General features: G+C 41.9%; 1 protein-coding gene across 3 annotated transcripts in view; it reads right to left on the minus strand.

The window, feature by feature from the left end:
• Window positions 1-16,186, minus strand: part of lrp4 (low density lipoprotein receptor-related protein 4) — a 108,030-nt gene that overhangs the window by 19,083 nt on the left and 72,761 nt on the right. For all 3 annotated transcript variants that reach the window (XM_005744403.1, XM_013913659.1, XM_013913660.1), the window contains exons 4-14: window positions 13,522-13,635; window positions 13,297-13,413; window positions 12,780-12,908; window positions 8,029-8,148; window positions 7,738-7,863; window positions 6,910-7,035; window positions 6,129-6,263; window positions 5,008-5,133; window positions 4,296-4,526; window positions 2,290-2,446; window positions 1,488-1,705 (exon numbers count right to left, since the gene is read on the minus strand). In XM_005744403.1, the coding sequence (XP_005744460.1) occupies window positions 1,488-1,705; window positions 2,290-2,446; window positions 4,296-4,526; window positions 5,008-5,133; window positions 6,129-6,263; window positions 6,910-7,035; window positions 7,738-7,863; window positions 8,029-8,148; window positions 12,780-12,908; window positions 13,297-13,413; window positions 13,522-13,635 (1,599 nt within the window). The remainder of the gene's footprint in view (window positions 1-1,487; window positions 1,706-2,289; window positions 2,447-4,295; window positions 4,527-5,007; window positions 5,134-6,128; window positions 6,264-6,909; window positions 7,036-7,737; window positions 7,864-8,028; window positions 8,149-12,779; window positions 12,909-13,296; window positions 13,414-13,521; window positions 13,636-16,186) is intronic.

Raw genomic sequence — 16,186 nt, forward strand, 5'->3', positions numbered from 1 at the left:
AGAGAACTATAGGTTCAGAGAGATAAATGCTTGTTAACATTCCTTGACGTAGTGGCTCAGAATGTAACCATGCACACACTCAAAGACACACACAAATGTCCTATTTTGTCCTGTGTGTTGTCTGAGCAAACAGAGGCTGTGGAGGAAGGACAGGGCCAATTACAGCCTTTTATCCTGAGAGCACACATCATTAAGGAGAGCTCAAAGGGCTGATGGTGTGCACATACACACATATACACACACACTCATCAAACAGTCCCCCTGCCACTCTCTCTCTCTCTCTCTCTCTCTTTTCAAACTCTTAAACCCTCTTCATCATCACTGATTCCACACTTTTTAGTTCATCAGCGGAAAAAAAATCCCCAAACTGAAAGTGACTGTCAGCTGAGACCTGCACTCATCCTGATTCAACTTGTGTTGTGTAATCGCTGCAAATTGCCTAACCTTTATATTAAAAAAACCCAGCAAATTTTGAATCTCATGTCCTATAAAACTGTGACTGTCCAAATGCTTGCGGACTTTAGAGTCCCACCCATAAATCTAATAAGCTGGTGTGTGTGTGTGTGTGTGTGTGTGTGTGAGTGAGTGAGTGAATGAGTGAGTGAGTGAGAGAGAGAGAGAGAGTACCCTACCTGCTTACAGTGCAAGAGCTCCACTTTTAGTGTGCATATGCACTTCTCAGTTGGAACCAAGAACATAAACAGAGCCACACATTTGGCTTTACGTCGTCATTTATAGATTGTGTGTGTGTGTCTACACTTCAGTGGTAACCACATGTGCTCTTTAATGGAAATATGTTTTTGATTAACGCCACATGGCATAATGGAGTAATGAGGCATCAGCGTGCTACATCCGACATCTATCCCTTTGTTTACCGCATGTGTGTTTCTTAGCGTGAGTGTGATAATTAATGAAAATTGAGAATGAGAGCCTGAATTCCGGCCAGACCTCTGCGCACCACATACAGCATCTCTTCTGTTTCTCCAGCCTCTCTCAGAGCTTTTAATAAAAAAGAAGAAAAAAAGAATCCTTCAGCAGCTTGTGAGGTCATATGAATTATGAGCAGTATGTGAGTCATTCCAGTTTGAAGAACTCCTTTAAAGACTTGTGCATTATCGATCCTATTCACTCTGGTGGCAAAAATGAAAACTTTTTGAATCTGTTGAAGCTTGAATCTACTGTTGAGCTTCTGGTCCAAACATAATTTGCGTGTTTTTCACTTCACATGTACTTACACTTGGCAGTTATGTTGTCTTAACTGCTGAAATTAGTCACTCGAAAGTGCTTAAATGTAAAACGTTGCCATCCTTAAACCTGGTCACTTACAGAGGAAGAAGAACCAGCCACAGCAGGAATAAGGAGCTGAAAGCAAGGCTGCTCAAGAGGCCCATCATTTTTGGGTAAAGCTTTTGACTTTGCAGCCCCACTCTTTAGGCAACTAAGCTAGCTCCAGCAAACGTGTGTAACAGTCAAGACTAGGAGTGTACCTTGGCTGATGACGGCCTTGCGGTTGCGTCCGTCCAGGTCAGCTCTCTCAATGACATGGTGCTTGGCATCCACCCAGTACATGCGGCGGCCAGCGTAGTCTATGGTGAGGCCGTTGGGCCAGAACAGGTGTGTGTCTGCTATGACACGACGGTTTGAGCCGTCCATGTTGGAGTACTCGATGCGAGGTGTGTTACCCCAGTCGGTCCAGTAGATCTTACTGAAAAGAAAAATGGGGCAATCACGCTCAGTTTGTTTGTTCACAGCAGCAGACTAGATGGGTGTAAATTAGCTGATAGTCATGGTGTCCATTAAAGACAAGAGGCAAGCAGACGGCTGTCAGGATTCTAGACACAACAGATGCCTGATTTAACAAGAAAAGTCTCCTCTGTCCTCATCATTCATGTCCTCCCCATCAGCATTCATCTGTTCTGTCCGGGCTCAGAGGGAGGATACACTCTTTTTTAAAATATAATTTTCAATTATCCCATGCAAATGAGCAACCTAATAAGCTGAATGAGTTTTCTAGCTTTAAATTTCTCTGGGGGTTCATCCAAAACTCTCTCTTGCCACTGCAGCTCATGAAAGCTAGGAAGAAAACACACTTAGCTGCTGCCCCTTTCATGAAAGACTTGTTCCACACAGATGCTTGCCTGTGGGTATGGCTGTGCCGCCAAACGTTAATCCCTGCTCTGCTGCTACACTACAACTGGGACACATCCAGAGGGGATATGTATATATGAGTGTGTGTACATCTGTGGTGAATTATAGACTGCATGTGCGTGCGTGTGTTTGGACTCGTACCCCTCTATGGGGTGCAGTGCAATGGCTCTGGGCTTCTCCATGTTCTGCCAGATCAGTACTTTGCGGTGTGTCCCATCCAGGTTTGCCACCTCAATACGGGACGTCCCAGAGTCTGTCCAGTATAACTTGTCATGGATCCAGTCTATGGCCAGTCCACCTTTAAAAGGAGAGAAGAACATTCTGAGTTTGGTTTAAGTATGAACCAATATTTTGTTACTAATGTTACAAGTAGACACAAGCAATGCATACTCTTTAGCTTTTTCAATTTGCTTTGTCTGATAATTATTTGTGTAGCTGTTAGTTCTTGTTTTTGAAAGTGTTCTGCTGGTAGAACATCTATCATCTTGCTAGTAATAGTTAATCTAATAAACCTTCATCACCTATTATAATGTCTCTTTTTTTAATTCTCAAAAAAAAAAAACTCCAGTGAACAAAGTCAAAGTTGTGGATTTACTGGGATCAAGGTGCAGAACTATTTCTTGATGAGTGGGTTGAAGGACCTGTGTTGGACTGAAGCCAAATGGTGTGAAAAATAATAATAACAATAATAATAATGGATTGCATTTATATAGCGCTTTTTGAGACCCTCAAAGCGCTTTACAATCCCACTATTCATTCACTCTCACATTCACACACTGGTGGAGGCAGCTACAGTTGTAGCCACAGCTGCCCTGGGGCAGACAGACAGAAGCGAGGCTGCCATATCGCGCCATCGGCCCCTCTGGCCATCACCAGAATAGGTGAAGGGTCTTGCCCAAGGACACAACGACCGAGACTGTCCCAGCCATCGCAACCTTCCGATTACAAGACGAACTGCCAACTCTTGAGCCAATTTGCATATCATACCAGTCGCGGCAGATGGACGGCCGGAGGTTTCTTCCTGTTAAAAGGGATTTTTTCCTTCCCAATGTTACCAAAGTGCTTACTCATAGGGGGTCATATGATTGTTGTTTTTTTCTCTTTATGTATTACTACCTTACACCTTGAGCACCTTGAGGCAAGTGTTGCTGTGATTTGGCGCAGTATAAATAAAACTGAATTTAATTGAATTGCTGTGTAAATAAACTGAATTCATAACAATTAAAAACTAATATAGATGGGGACTTTTTAAGCCAATTAAACAAAACTATTAGGCAAATTACTCCTTTCCATGTTTTTTTTTTTTCTTTCTCTAAAACCGACTCATACAACCTGTACAGACATCATCTGCCTCTCAGGTTCAAACGCTTTAGCTAGCAAGACATTGTGGTGTCACTAGTGCAGCTTTAAAACCAGCTAAATCAATGTCATGATGTAGCAAAAAAATCAAAACAAAATCAAGAAAGGATGTAGCAGCAGATTTGCCTTTGTAGCCTGACTGTAATCACAGCTAACCTCTGGTACAGCGAGAATCACGATACTACTGTATCAGTAGAAAGAATAAATCATGATTATGAAATAAAAACTGCATAACTGATACTACTAGGACAAGTTAAATACATAAGATACAGTGTGTTAGCTGGTGAGCTGTAAGCCTGTCAGGCTAGCCTTTTCTCTGTTTTAAGCGATTATGGTAGGCTAAGCTAAATCTAATATGACTCTAGCTACATGCACAACACGTGTGCTAGATGATGATCCTTTTAACTTTAAAGAAAGCAAATAATGTTTTTTTAGAAAATTTAGTGGTGAAAGAGATTAAATATGACAGAATAAGACAAAATGTAACGAACACAAATATGTATACAAAAAACACAGATTGAAATAGAAAAGGAGGGTCAGGGTTAGAAATAAAGGAACCAGAGAGAAACTATAAATTAAAAAGACAAGAAGAAAGCACCAAAGACTTTCAAGTTTCACCAGTATTGATGTTATGTTGCTTAACTCATTTATGAATAAGGTGATGAATGAAGTGGAGTGGGGCAGAGTATAGTTGGACAGAAAGCAGCAGAGTCCAATAAATTGGAAACATGATAAATGAGTCTGTTGTCCTACATCTGAACCTGCATCCCATTAGCTGTTGTACCCACCTGGGCTCTCCAGACCGGTGGAGACGACCTCCTCCACATTGGAACCGTTGAGGTTAGCTTTCATGATGCGGTCCAGAGTCACATCTGACCAGAAGACTAGTTCAAGACTATGATGGAAGTCCAGAGCAATGGCGTTTTCCAGGTTGTTGAGCAGCAAGGTGTACTCGGAGCGATGTGGCAAAACCTGACGGATATCGATGCGGTTGGCAAACAGCAGCACTGGCTCGGGACCTAAAGGGAGGAAGAAAGAGGGACGTGAATGGAGTTGACGTGTGTTAAAGTGAAAAGGAGAAGCAAAGGTTAGCAGGTTAAAATTGGCAAGTAACTACACACAAGAGAGATAAAGAAAATTCAGTTAGGACAAAAGGTCACTTTAAATGAGACAAAGCATTAATCTGACTGGATATAAAGGTCTGGGTTGCAGCAGCTGTGTGACAGACATGTCTGACCTGCATTTAACTCTGGACCGCAGCAGATTGATGTGCTGCTGCACCAGGCCTGCCCTCTACCTATGCAGCATATCTAAATCGAGTCCAGACCCTCCGAATGAGGTGACCTCAATGCAAGTCCAAGACCAGGCAACAGAGCAGCGGATATAGTTACTGCTGAAACACGTACAAACACTATGCAACTGTACTTTTATTAGAAGTCAAACCACGACAGCTCTCTGCGGTCACATGTCAGGGATGAAACAGAGTCCAGTCATTCGTACCCAGAGCTTTGCAGCTACGCTTGTCAGGTCGGAGCTCGTAGCCCTGAACGCACCAGCACTGGAAGCCCCCCTCTGTGTTGGTACAGCCCTGACTGCAGTAGCCTTCTTCAGCACACTCATCCACATCTGGAACAGACCACAGAGACAGAAGAAGGGAGGGGAGGGACATATAGATGTTGGTGTCTTATCTCCCACAGTATTAACAATGACACACATTGTGCAGAAAGGGAAAATTCATTGATGCTTTTGGAGCATATGTACATCATTTTAGTTTTCAAGCCTTTATCTAAATCAGTTTCACAACATGCATGCACACTAACTGTTGGAAGCTGGAAAAAATACATCGAGTAGATTTGAATGTATCTTCATGATTTGGAAGTTCTGGCAAATAAAATGTTTAGCTAGTGGCAGAAATCCAAGATTAGAAGAAGACCAAACAGTCATCAATAACTTTCCAGCCCAAAGAGAAAATTCTTGTGAAATTCCAGCGAAATTTCTTCATACTTTTGGAAAACAACCCTGCTAACGAATTGCAAAACTGACTGACTGGACTAATGAACTTCAATCCCTGGCCGTATTTAGGAAGTTAAAGGCAGGACAAGTAGAGCAAAGTTGTAGTTTTTATAGGTTTGCTTAATTCACTCAGTCAGGATCTGTATTCTACTTTCAGTTTTGGGTTGGTTGCTTATTTGTTGATTCGTTTTCCCCAGACACCTCTAATTCAGTTGATAGCTTGGAGTCTCTCTGTACAATTTAATCATCTATGCTTGGCAAAAGAAAAGGCTTAGCTTAACCAAATTATATGACTGGTTTAGTTCCTAATGTGTAAATTATATTACCAATTTCCAAAAGACCATCTTCAGGCTATAAAAGAAGTGCACGTTGAATGAGTGGAGTGAGGGAGTAGAGTTGTAGCAAACTGAGAACAATTCTTAAAGCACTGTCACATGTAGGAAGTCAGTGAAGCTATCAGATGTTTAACACAAAGTAGCAACTGGCCAATTGTCAAACTCTGCAGAGGTCATGAATATTAACACTTGCTACAACCTGCTCACTCACTTTCACTCTGCTGTCTCTCTCTCCAACACACACACACGCGCAAGCAAGCAAGCCAGTGTTACCCTGGCAGGTTTTGCCGTCATCCATCAGTCGGTATCCAGTGTGACAGGTGCACTGGACCAGTCCTCTCACCATCTGACACTTCTGGGAGCAGCCTCCGTTATTCTGGTTACAGTTGCCCTCGTTGGAGCGTGGCCCTGCGCACAACACAGAAACATTACAGGAACATAAACACAGCATCCTAGCTCAGTATAAATACAGCCGCACACTATAAAAAGTGTCTGACTCATCTACTGTTGGGCCTTAAAATATTTTAGACACACAAGCAGCTAGGCCCGTGGATGGCGATGGCAATCAGGCTGGCCCAGGTCAACATATACAGTATAAACTGCTGTTAAAATTTATGTGAGCATTTATTATACACCCTCAGCTGTTCCAATGGTTTCTGTTGACAGCGTCATCTCACCGAGTCAGCATTAGGACTACATTTTACCTTGATGAAATCGGTATTTGTAAATATAATGGCAGACCAATAAATGTAAAAAGTAAAGAGAAGACACAGAAACATCCTTCAAACATGTTACCAGTGTTCCATAATTTATTGTAACAATAAAATAAGATCATTTCTACAATTTAATATTATCTTAGTAAGGACTCATATATAACTTCACATAACAAATGTTAGGTAAATCTGTTTATCATTCTTGTGTCTAAAGAAAAAAACTATCGACTGATGCACTGGATACCAAATGTCGTCATTGCTATCTGCCTTTAAACTCTTTAAACTATTATGTAATCGTCATATTGGTGTCCAGATGCCGATGTCACCATTCTTACACTTACGGCAGTCATGGTGTGGGTGTTCATCAGTCCCGTCACCACAATCATTGACCTCATTGCAAACCTTCCGCAGGCCTATACAACGGCCATTCCCACACTGGAACTGATCAGGGGCACATGGAGGACTGTCTGTGAGGAGATACAACACAGATCTGATAAGTGAAACACTTTTCTACGCCATATTTATCCAAGTAGTTCTCCCTTAAATATCTAAATAGTATGTGCTATGGTTGTGACAGTCAGTTGCCTGCCATGTCTTTAATTCCCTGTTGTGGTTTAAGTCCCATGTATGTACGTATTTAATGTTGTGTGTGCGTGTGTACCCTATGTAACATGCAAGCATGAACAACAGGTGACTGTGCATGGACTATGATGCACATAAGCAGGTTTAAAAATGACACAATGGATTTGAATAGATCATTAAATATGAATAAAATGGTGTGATGAGCAATAAAAGAAACATTTCAGGTATTCACAGGTTTCCTGCAAAGCTGAACTTCTTTATCGCCATGCTTCCTTTTATTGGTGGATAGTATCCAAAAACAGAATAAAAAGTTTCCATCTAGCTTTTTCCCCCTCGCTGCCTGTTCACTGTTATTTTTAATCACAATACACAGGCCTGTCTCTGCGGTTCGTCTTTCCACAGCACAGTGAAGGAACAGACCAAAAAAGAAAAAAAAATCTGAACTTTTTTCCTTTTTTTAAAATGCAACTGTGTTTCCCAACAGAGAAGTTTCTCAGCAGAGGGCTGTTCAGAGCTGTTGTCATGGTTACTGTTGAAGCTTGTACTATTTTTAGCGGCTGAAAACAAGATAACAACCAGAGCCTTACCAGTTTTCTCACAGCCCTCTTCATCGCTGCGATCCGAGCAGTCGTCCTCGCCATCGCATCTCCATGACAACCGGACACAGCGTCCAGTTCCACAGCGGAACTGGTCGGCCGTGCACATGGACGTGGCTGCAGGAGACGCACATAAACATACATATTACTCTTATAGTTTTAGATCAGTCATTAGGACTTCAGTCATTATGGGTGAATGCTTTTTTGAAATAATGACGGAAAAAGAAGAAATGATTCATTTTTAACTGATTTGTTCATTAATTCTGGACACCGGCTACTCACTGCAGTTCTTCTCATCTGAACGGTCGTCACAGTCGTGCTCGCCATCGCACCTCCATGCAGCATTGATGCACATCCCGCTGCTGCACATGAATTCCACTGATCTGCATGGCTGATGTGAAGCTAAATAAACACACATATATATAACTGATTTAGCCTGGAGTTATATATAAATCTAAAAAATATATAAAAATATACACAAACTGTGCAGGTTACAGGTCCACTTCCTTGCTATAGCAAGCATGAAAAGGAGGCTCGTTTTTAATGGTATGACAGTCTTTGAACATCCCTGTATTATAACCACTGGTAAGTCCAGCTGTTTAATTTCTTATTAAATAATCACCTTTTTGAGTCATGCCTTTCGTGTGAGACTTGCATGTTTTAATTTGATGAGGGCCAAGAAACATGTAAGATGCTGTCTCAACATGTGGGATAAAGTTCTTTGTGACGACACAAAGTGAGACTAGCGACAGCGGATAGGTCACCTTAGCTGTCAGCGGAGTTCTTTTTTTGCGTATTTGTACTTTACTTGCACGCCACAAATGCTCAGTAGCGCCTCAAGGTGGTGCTTTTCTTCATTCCTGCTGTATTCAGCTACAGTCATACAAAGACACTGATGGAAATTTGTTCTGCCACAAATGCAGTGCCACGCAGAACTGACATGGTACAAATGCTGTCAAGTACTGCATAACAAAGCACTAGTTCACTGTCAGAGCACCTTCTCTGGCTAAAGTAGCCGTCTTATTGTTTCTCCATACTTCCGAGAGGTCGTTCTGCAACCACAACTCTGCAAATATATCAGCAATCACAGGTTCATCGACAGATAATGACACATACTAACAAGCATTGTGGTGTGTTCAGGCTGACCAAATTTCGATCCCATTACCTTTTAGTCTATTCAGATCAGGTCTCTTTTGGTACCCTTTTGTTTATTTTGGAAAAGTAAGTCATCTACAAGTTTGCACCATGTCTGATCCCACTTATGCACCTTTGAAGAGTGAAAGTTTTGTCACAAGATCACAGAATAAACATTTTTACTCTATCTTCTCTGAGCGCATTCCACATACCTAAACATATATTACTTTTCCCACATATAGTAATTAGATCTGCTTACTTAAGCTGCTGCATGATCATCTCTAAGCGGAGATCATAAATGTCCCACCTTTAAATCACCCACCATCATCGCTACATGTGATCAGATCAAAGTGAAGCTCAAACTGGCAGCAGATGACGACGGAGGTGGATGAGAAGATTAAAGCTGAATCAGACATAAGCATCTTAAACCCTTCATCCGTGTGTGAGCGTGTGTGTATTTCTTCGACGCGTTTCCTCATGACAGGACGAGTCGGCTCCCATCGAAGCTACAGCAGGCATGTGAGTCAAGACAGTTTCTAGCAACAGTGTGCAGGCCTGTCAGCTGGGCAAGAAACGATCAAAACAGCAGGTGGCTTTCCCACAAGAGAGAAGCTGAGAGAGAGAGACTTATTGGCCAAGGGAATTAGCGTGGGACACCAACTAACACACCGACACCCGCGCACACACCCAAATGATTCATCCCCCCTTTTCTTGTCTATCTCTTATTCTCTCCCTCGCGCACACATGCACACAAAAACAGCAACTGAGCTCTTTCATCTGCTCAGCCACGCAGCCCAAAGCGGCATCAGTGGTAACGAGGCTTGCAAGTGTGATCTCTTTTGGGTGTGTGTGTGTGTATTCACATAAGGGGGAGAGAGGGAGTGAGAGAGAGTGTCGACTTCTCTAACAAAGCGCCCTTCATGTGTCTGGAGAGTCCGTGCCAAGGAATGCTGTCTGAGGATGGGCTGTCTTATGCCTCTCAGAAATGCCTTCTCTGTCTAAGTGTGTGTGTGTGTGTGTGTTTGTGTACAAACTACAGCATAAAACAGAATTTACTAGGACTTAAATTACTAAAAAGAAAAAAAGAACGCTCTCGCCCTGAACCATTCTGAGTCAGAAATAAATAAATAAAACAGGAAGAATAACAGGCAGTGTGAGAGTGAAGGACAGCCACAGGGGACACGCAATCATCAGCGAGGACCTGAAACAAACCTTGAACAACACTTTGTTCATTTAGATCTGTTATGTGCCTCTGTATTTCCTACACACAGTTATCTAAAGTATTTCTTAAGGCCTTTCTGCTGCCCCTTTTGTGCTTTTTCCCCCCCTTTCAAATACGCTTTGATGCCAGCTCAACTTTCGAAAAAAGTTCGACAAAAGTGAGGCAGCAATTAAAAAACCTGGATGTGGGAGGAGATGAGAGGAAAAAACAGAGAGCTGCTCAGTTGAATAATTTGACCTTACAGATGATCAAACGATGTTGCAAAACTTTGAAGCCGTGCTTATTGCGCTGCAGATAAACACATCAAAGTGGGGGGAAACCACTGGGCTCGAGCGCATGTGTCTGTGAAAGAGCTGGATGTGGTGGGCAGTTAAAAGATGATGAGCAAATGAACGTGAGAAATCGGAGACAAGGGAACAGGGAGGGGAGAAGCCGAGAGATTAGTCAGCAGCAGGCAGCGTCTCTGGAGCGAGGCGAACGAAACATGATAGTCTATGTCAGGACTGTGGCTTCACTCTGCGTGTGTGTGTGTGTGTGTGTGGGTGCGTGTGAGCGAGAAAGAGAGAGAGATACAGTGACAGCACAGATCTAACAGAGTGCTTTCCAGTTATGACACAGGCTGTCGAGCAACAGCTGTTCCTGAGCCCAACCTGCCATCAACAGAACGTCGGGACGTGAAATCAGCACTCAGTGTTTTACAATGAAGCTCAATTTTCGTGCAGCTACCAGAGGGCCTTTCTTACAACACATAAACACTATTATCAAAGAATCAGCTTTCAAGATTACAGACAATGAATCAACAATTCACATTTTTTTCTTCTTCTGTAGAGTCACTTTGCATCAAATCCAATGGTAAAATACCCACCTTATCAAGCTCAACTATAGCAAAAATGCCACTTCCTAACAGCTCTTTAGTGTTTCTGGGGACACAAAAACATCATGGAAGTGACAAGCTAACAGTAAATGGCTGAAAGAAAAAGTGTATCTACAGTACTATATGACTCATGTGATTAAAACATACATTTGATAACCCTGAGCTTCTTTTAAGCGTCTCAGCCCTTTGGTTTCTGTCACTTCTGCAGAAGGTCCGTCACATTCATGTTTCCCCACAAACACTTTAATTTTGTTTTGTGATTTTTTTCCTTCTTTTTTTTTTTTAATATTTGTTGGTGTTTTCCTAAGTTGCGGCCCGTGTGACCTCTCAGGGCCACCATATATTTGGTTGCTTTGAGCAACAGGTGCAGGTAGAGCAGTGGTAGCTGCTGGCGGTGTGAAAGGCGTCACCTTGACCAATTTGAGTTAAATGGACTGAAACTTTATGGCTGTTTGTGGTTTCAGTGCCTTCTGGGACAACTTCAGTGCAATTACACAAGATCTATTCTCACTTATAAATGGGAAATCATTTGATTCTTAGACAGCCATCATTTTCTGTTATTAGTATTAATGGACAAAAACAAATAATACTCAAGTCAAATTATCAAAATAACCAGTAGTTGAAGCAACATCAGTTACATGCTGCATCTCTTTTACAGATGTTTTACTGCACTAGGGCTGTTCGATATAAACTTTACTTTACTTTACTTTATAACGATACGATATAAAAACGTCTATCGTTTCATTTTACGCTATCATTTGTTTCGTGGTGTCGCAAAATAAACTGTTTACGGCAATATTTTTTTCATTGTGTTGATGGTCACTGTAGTGGCTATATTAATTTCTTAAAGTTCTCTCTTTCTCTTATATTTTATATAACCACACTACGGATGGACAAGCGCCTGTTTTTATGCATTGTGGTTAGCAACAACGACAGTAACACCATCGCGTGTCCGCTTGTTTATGTTCTACATAAACCTTTCACAATAAAGCTCAAGATCCTGTTGAGATTTTTCAAAATAAACTGAATCACGTGAAAGAGCAGATTATTTACGGGTGAGAATTAAAAAAGAGCCGCCAGATGCTAAAAAATAAATCTTAGACTCAAACGTTAGAACAGGCTTTTCCCCGCAGCATGCCGTGTAATAAATACTCACAACTTATGTCTAAAATGTATAGTTTCATGCATCGGTTAAAACACGGGACGATAGATGTCTTATATCGGGATATGAGATTTTGGTCATATCGCGCAGCCCTATACTGCACCATGCTTTAACTGTCAGCGTTCAGTATCTGAGCCCAGTTTGGAACAGACTCGGTCGGTGTAACCACTAAAAATGATGGATGTTAAACTTCCTGTTCAGATGAGCCTTTAATGTACTTTTAAACTCCAGCTGAACTAGTGCAGGAAGCTGTAACACATGAATCTGAGTTGCACTCAGAGGAAAGGCAGAGAATAAAAGGAAGGAGAGGGAAGAGAAAACTGAAAGAGCTTTGCCTTCATCCACCATGCACAACACAGTCTAGTGAGAGCCACGATCACTGGCAGGGATCCTAAGAAATGTTCATCTGTGCCTGTGTGTGTAATCAAATGACAGCAATTCTTTACACCAGCCGGAGAGGCACGATTGGTCTAGATCACCTAGCTAAACACTGAGTGCGTTTCCTGTCAAATCTTTACTTCTGCCCCAAAATTGGATTGGTGTCTAAGAAGTACACTTTTTTTCCCCCTGGAGGTTTGAGACTAGACCCTGACGTCTACAATGCTGCAGGTGTGTTTCTAGCTATGCGACGGGGAACTCACAGCAGTCCGATTCATCCGACCAGTCTCCGCAGTCATCATCTCCGTCACAGTGGTAGATGTCCAGGATACAGCGGCCATATGCGCACTGGAACTCCTCCACGCTGCAGGTGGCTGTCATCACATCTGAAGCTGCACAGACACGCAGACATGTTAAACAGATGCTGGAAAAGATGGTGCAGCAGTTGGCTGTCGGAGGCACTTTGAAGTTTTGATGCTACTTTGCTGAGTCTGTCAGAAACTATACATGAAATGAAGCAGAAGCTCAGCTCTACATTGAGACAGTGAACACATTTACATGGTCTGGGGTAAACTTGTTACTGTGAGATCTTGGTTTACATATAGCTTTACTGGTAAGCATATTTGCCCCTTTCTGAGGCCACAATTTTGACTTTACATGCTGCAGTGTACCATCACTCTGATCTGACTTGAGTTATCGTGGATGATGCCCTACAAATATAAGCTGGCCTGTCAATGTGTCTACAAAACAAAGCTTGTGCATACTCTCTCAGTAACTTACGGCAATTTTCCTCATCTGATCCATCTTTACAGTCCGTGTCTCCATCACAGTACCAGTGCTCAGCAATGCAACTCCCGTCCGTGCAGCGGAACTCCTTGTCTGAGCATTTACGCATGTCTGCCATGGAAAGAACACACAGGCTCATATACTATTACAAATACTGTCAGAATGAATAAAGGCCTTGCATGCTCGGGCTTAGGTGAGCCTCTTTGTGTGTGTACCCACCACACTGTTCATCACTGTTGTCCCCACAGTCGTTGTCGCCATCACAGTGCCAGAGGCTGCGAATACAGTAGCCGTTTTGACAGTGAAACTCGTCCTCCTCACACTCCCTGGGAGCTATGCAGGCAGAAAAAAGTGACAGACTTCAGAACACCATATAACACAGACACAATGAAAAGACACTAAAGCTACCCTGAAATCTGGGCAACTCTAATTCTTTGAGTCAAACTAAGAGCAAAAAGCTGTGCAGAAAAAAAAAAAAAAAGCCCTCCATAAACAGGCAGATCTTTCAGAACACTGCAGGTCTGTGACTGCGAAGCTTTCAGGCTGAATGTCTTGTTGCTCAATATGAAAATCTCTAATTTACACGCATTGCAACACAGTAAGCGATAAGGTTGTGTAAAGTGGTCTGTGTTACAGCTATAATAAATTTCCTTTTACAAAGCACATTTTCAACACCTCACAAAAGGCACAAAATAAAACCTTAAAAATAAAAAAAATAAAAAAATTGGCTCTAGCTGAATACATGATGGTTAAAGTGGATGTTAATAGAGACGAGCTTTCATGGAAGAAAAAAGTCAAATGTTAGATTTATTACTCAAACTGCATAAAAGCCTTAAAATGATCGTTGCATTTCAACCTAAAAATACCAAGCTAACAAAAAGGCTACTTTCTTATTTGTTAGGAAACATTCAGAGAGGCTGTGAAGCTGCAACTGAAGAACTTTTTTTTTTTGTCTAAAAATCCAGGACTGGATGTGTTATTTGAAGCAGGAACCAGAAAAAGAAGCCAGCGTGAATGTGCCAAAAGCTGCCATTTCTCAACCAACTACTTGGGACGGGCTCCAAAAACGAGACGGCCCCCAAACACTCCCGTCCAACTTTACAGAACTGCAACATGTTTACAGCCTGGTACTAAAAAATAGTTTTGATAATCTGGCTTGTTCTGTATTACAGAGCATCCAAGAAGTTTGCGTTTCAGTCAAATTTTGGTATTTTATAGTCTGTTACTAATATAATTTAAAGTATGTTTGTCTGTGTGTTAGAACTGAACACTTAACTGTTTTAACCCACTTTTATCTGACTTAGAGGCAGATTCTGAGGCATTATGGTTGTGGGCACACTGCTGTAAAGTTGCTTTAATGCATATTCTTCTAGTCCAGCTCAAATTTTGGATTGATTTCTTTCACCAAGCTCTAGCAGCGTGCTTTATATCTTAATTACACATAGTGCTGGCTGTACATTAGGAAGTGTTTCATTATGCAGTTAACCTTTAGACTGGAGATAAAAGGAACATTAGTCATTCGTACAAACAGTTGACACAACAGAGAGACAAAGTCACTCCCTCTTGTGAGAGTTCAGCCCTGTGACAGTGTTTTACTTTCATACCCTTTCATTTATCGAAACAACTGGTTCGCCTTGCTTCTTTCATCACACTTCCAAAGCGCCGCCTTCTACCGTTACTGCTGCAGTCGATGGCAAAGCACGGCTGGAGCCGAGCAAACAGGTTTGCCAAAGAAAACCAGTGATGTCTGGCCCCTGGCAGTAGGCAATCTATAATTTATCACTGCTGTGTGTGAGTGTTAGACAGTTACGACAAAGCACGAGAGATAAGAAGAGACAAAAACAGAAGGACGCCCACAGAAGAGACGACCCGACAAAAAGGAAAAGGGTAACGCTCGTCTTTTTTCCACTGAAAGCTTTCATCTTTTCTCAAGAGTATTATAGCACCACACAAATACACCTGAGAACCACACTTCACTTCTCAGATGAGTGACATGACATAAGAACCCAGAGCCATTGCACGTATATATGATCTGGGTCCAAATTAATGTTTAACAAAGATCCAAAAGGGAAGCATCTTTCTAGAATGTTTTCCATATAAAAACATGACATATTTAGAAAGTTCTGACAGGGATCCTCTACATTTGGGAATTATTACACTCATCATTGGAACTTGCTTTACACTACAAAATCATCCACTTTCTAAAATTAGTTGTTTTAGCTCCATTTTCCCTCCCTTTAAGCCAATCCTCTTCTGATTGGCTGCCCTTCGCAAACAGAAGATTCGCACAACAGGTGGGTGGAGCTTTTATGCTCAAAGCTTAGGGCTGTGTGCCTTAAATGACCATCTACTCTCAGTGACATCATACAGAGCCAAGTGTATTAAAATAAATATCTAAGACTAAACATTCATGAGCATGCTATTCATTCAACTGCTAAATTTCCGCTGACCTCGCCCCCACCAGTATCCTCTCAGCCAGTTCGCCCCGCCCCCCCCTTAAAAAAAAAAGTATTTTGGTGGGTTCCAATGAAAATTTAATTTTACCTGGACAATTGACAATCAAACTCGTTCCATTATTCAGGTTGCAAGAAAATAATTGATTTGCCCCCTATTCTCTGCCTCTCCCATGCTCTAGCTCCCTTCCCATAAGCGAAGTAAACAGAGTAAGGTCAGAGGTCAACAAGCCCTCAAGAAACTCATCATTCACACAGCAGCCAAAAGTCAAAGGGCAAAGAGCACTGGGAGTCGATACCACGCTCTCTACATGTGCGTATGAGCTGAGACAGGTGTCGAAATATTTATTTGCCAGATTAAAATATCTTTTGAACGTCAAGATTTCAAACCCCTTTTTTAACACACACACACACACACACACACACACACA

The sequence above is a fragment of the Pundamilia nyererei genome, unplaced genomic scaffold (genome assembly GCF_000239375.1).
Source record: "Pundamilia nyererei isolate P.nyererei 1_Seehausen unplaced genomic scaffold, PunNye1.0 scaffold00143, whole genome shotgun sequence".
Classification (NCBI taxonomy): domain Eukaryota; kingdom Metazoa; phylum Chordata; class Actinopteri; order Cichliformes; family Cichlidae; genus Pundamilia; species Pundamilia nyererei.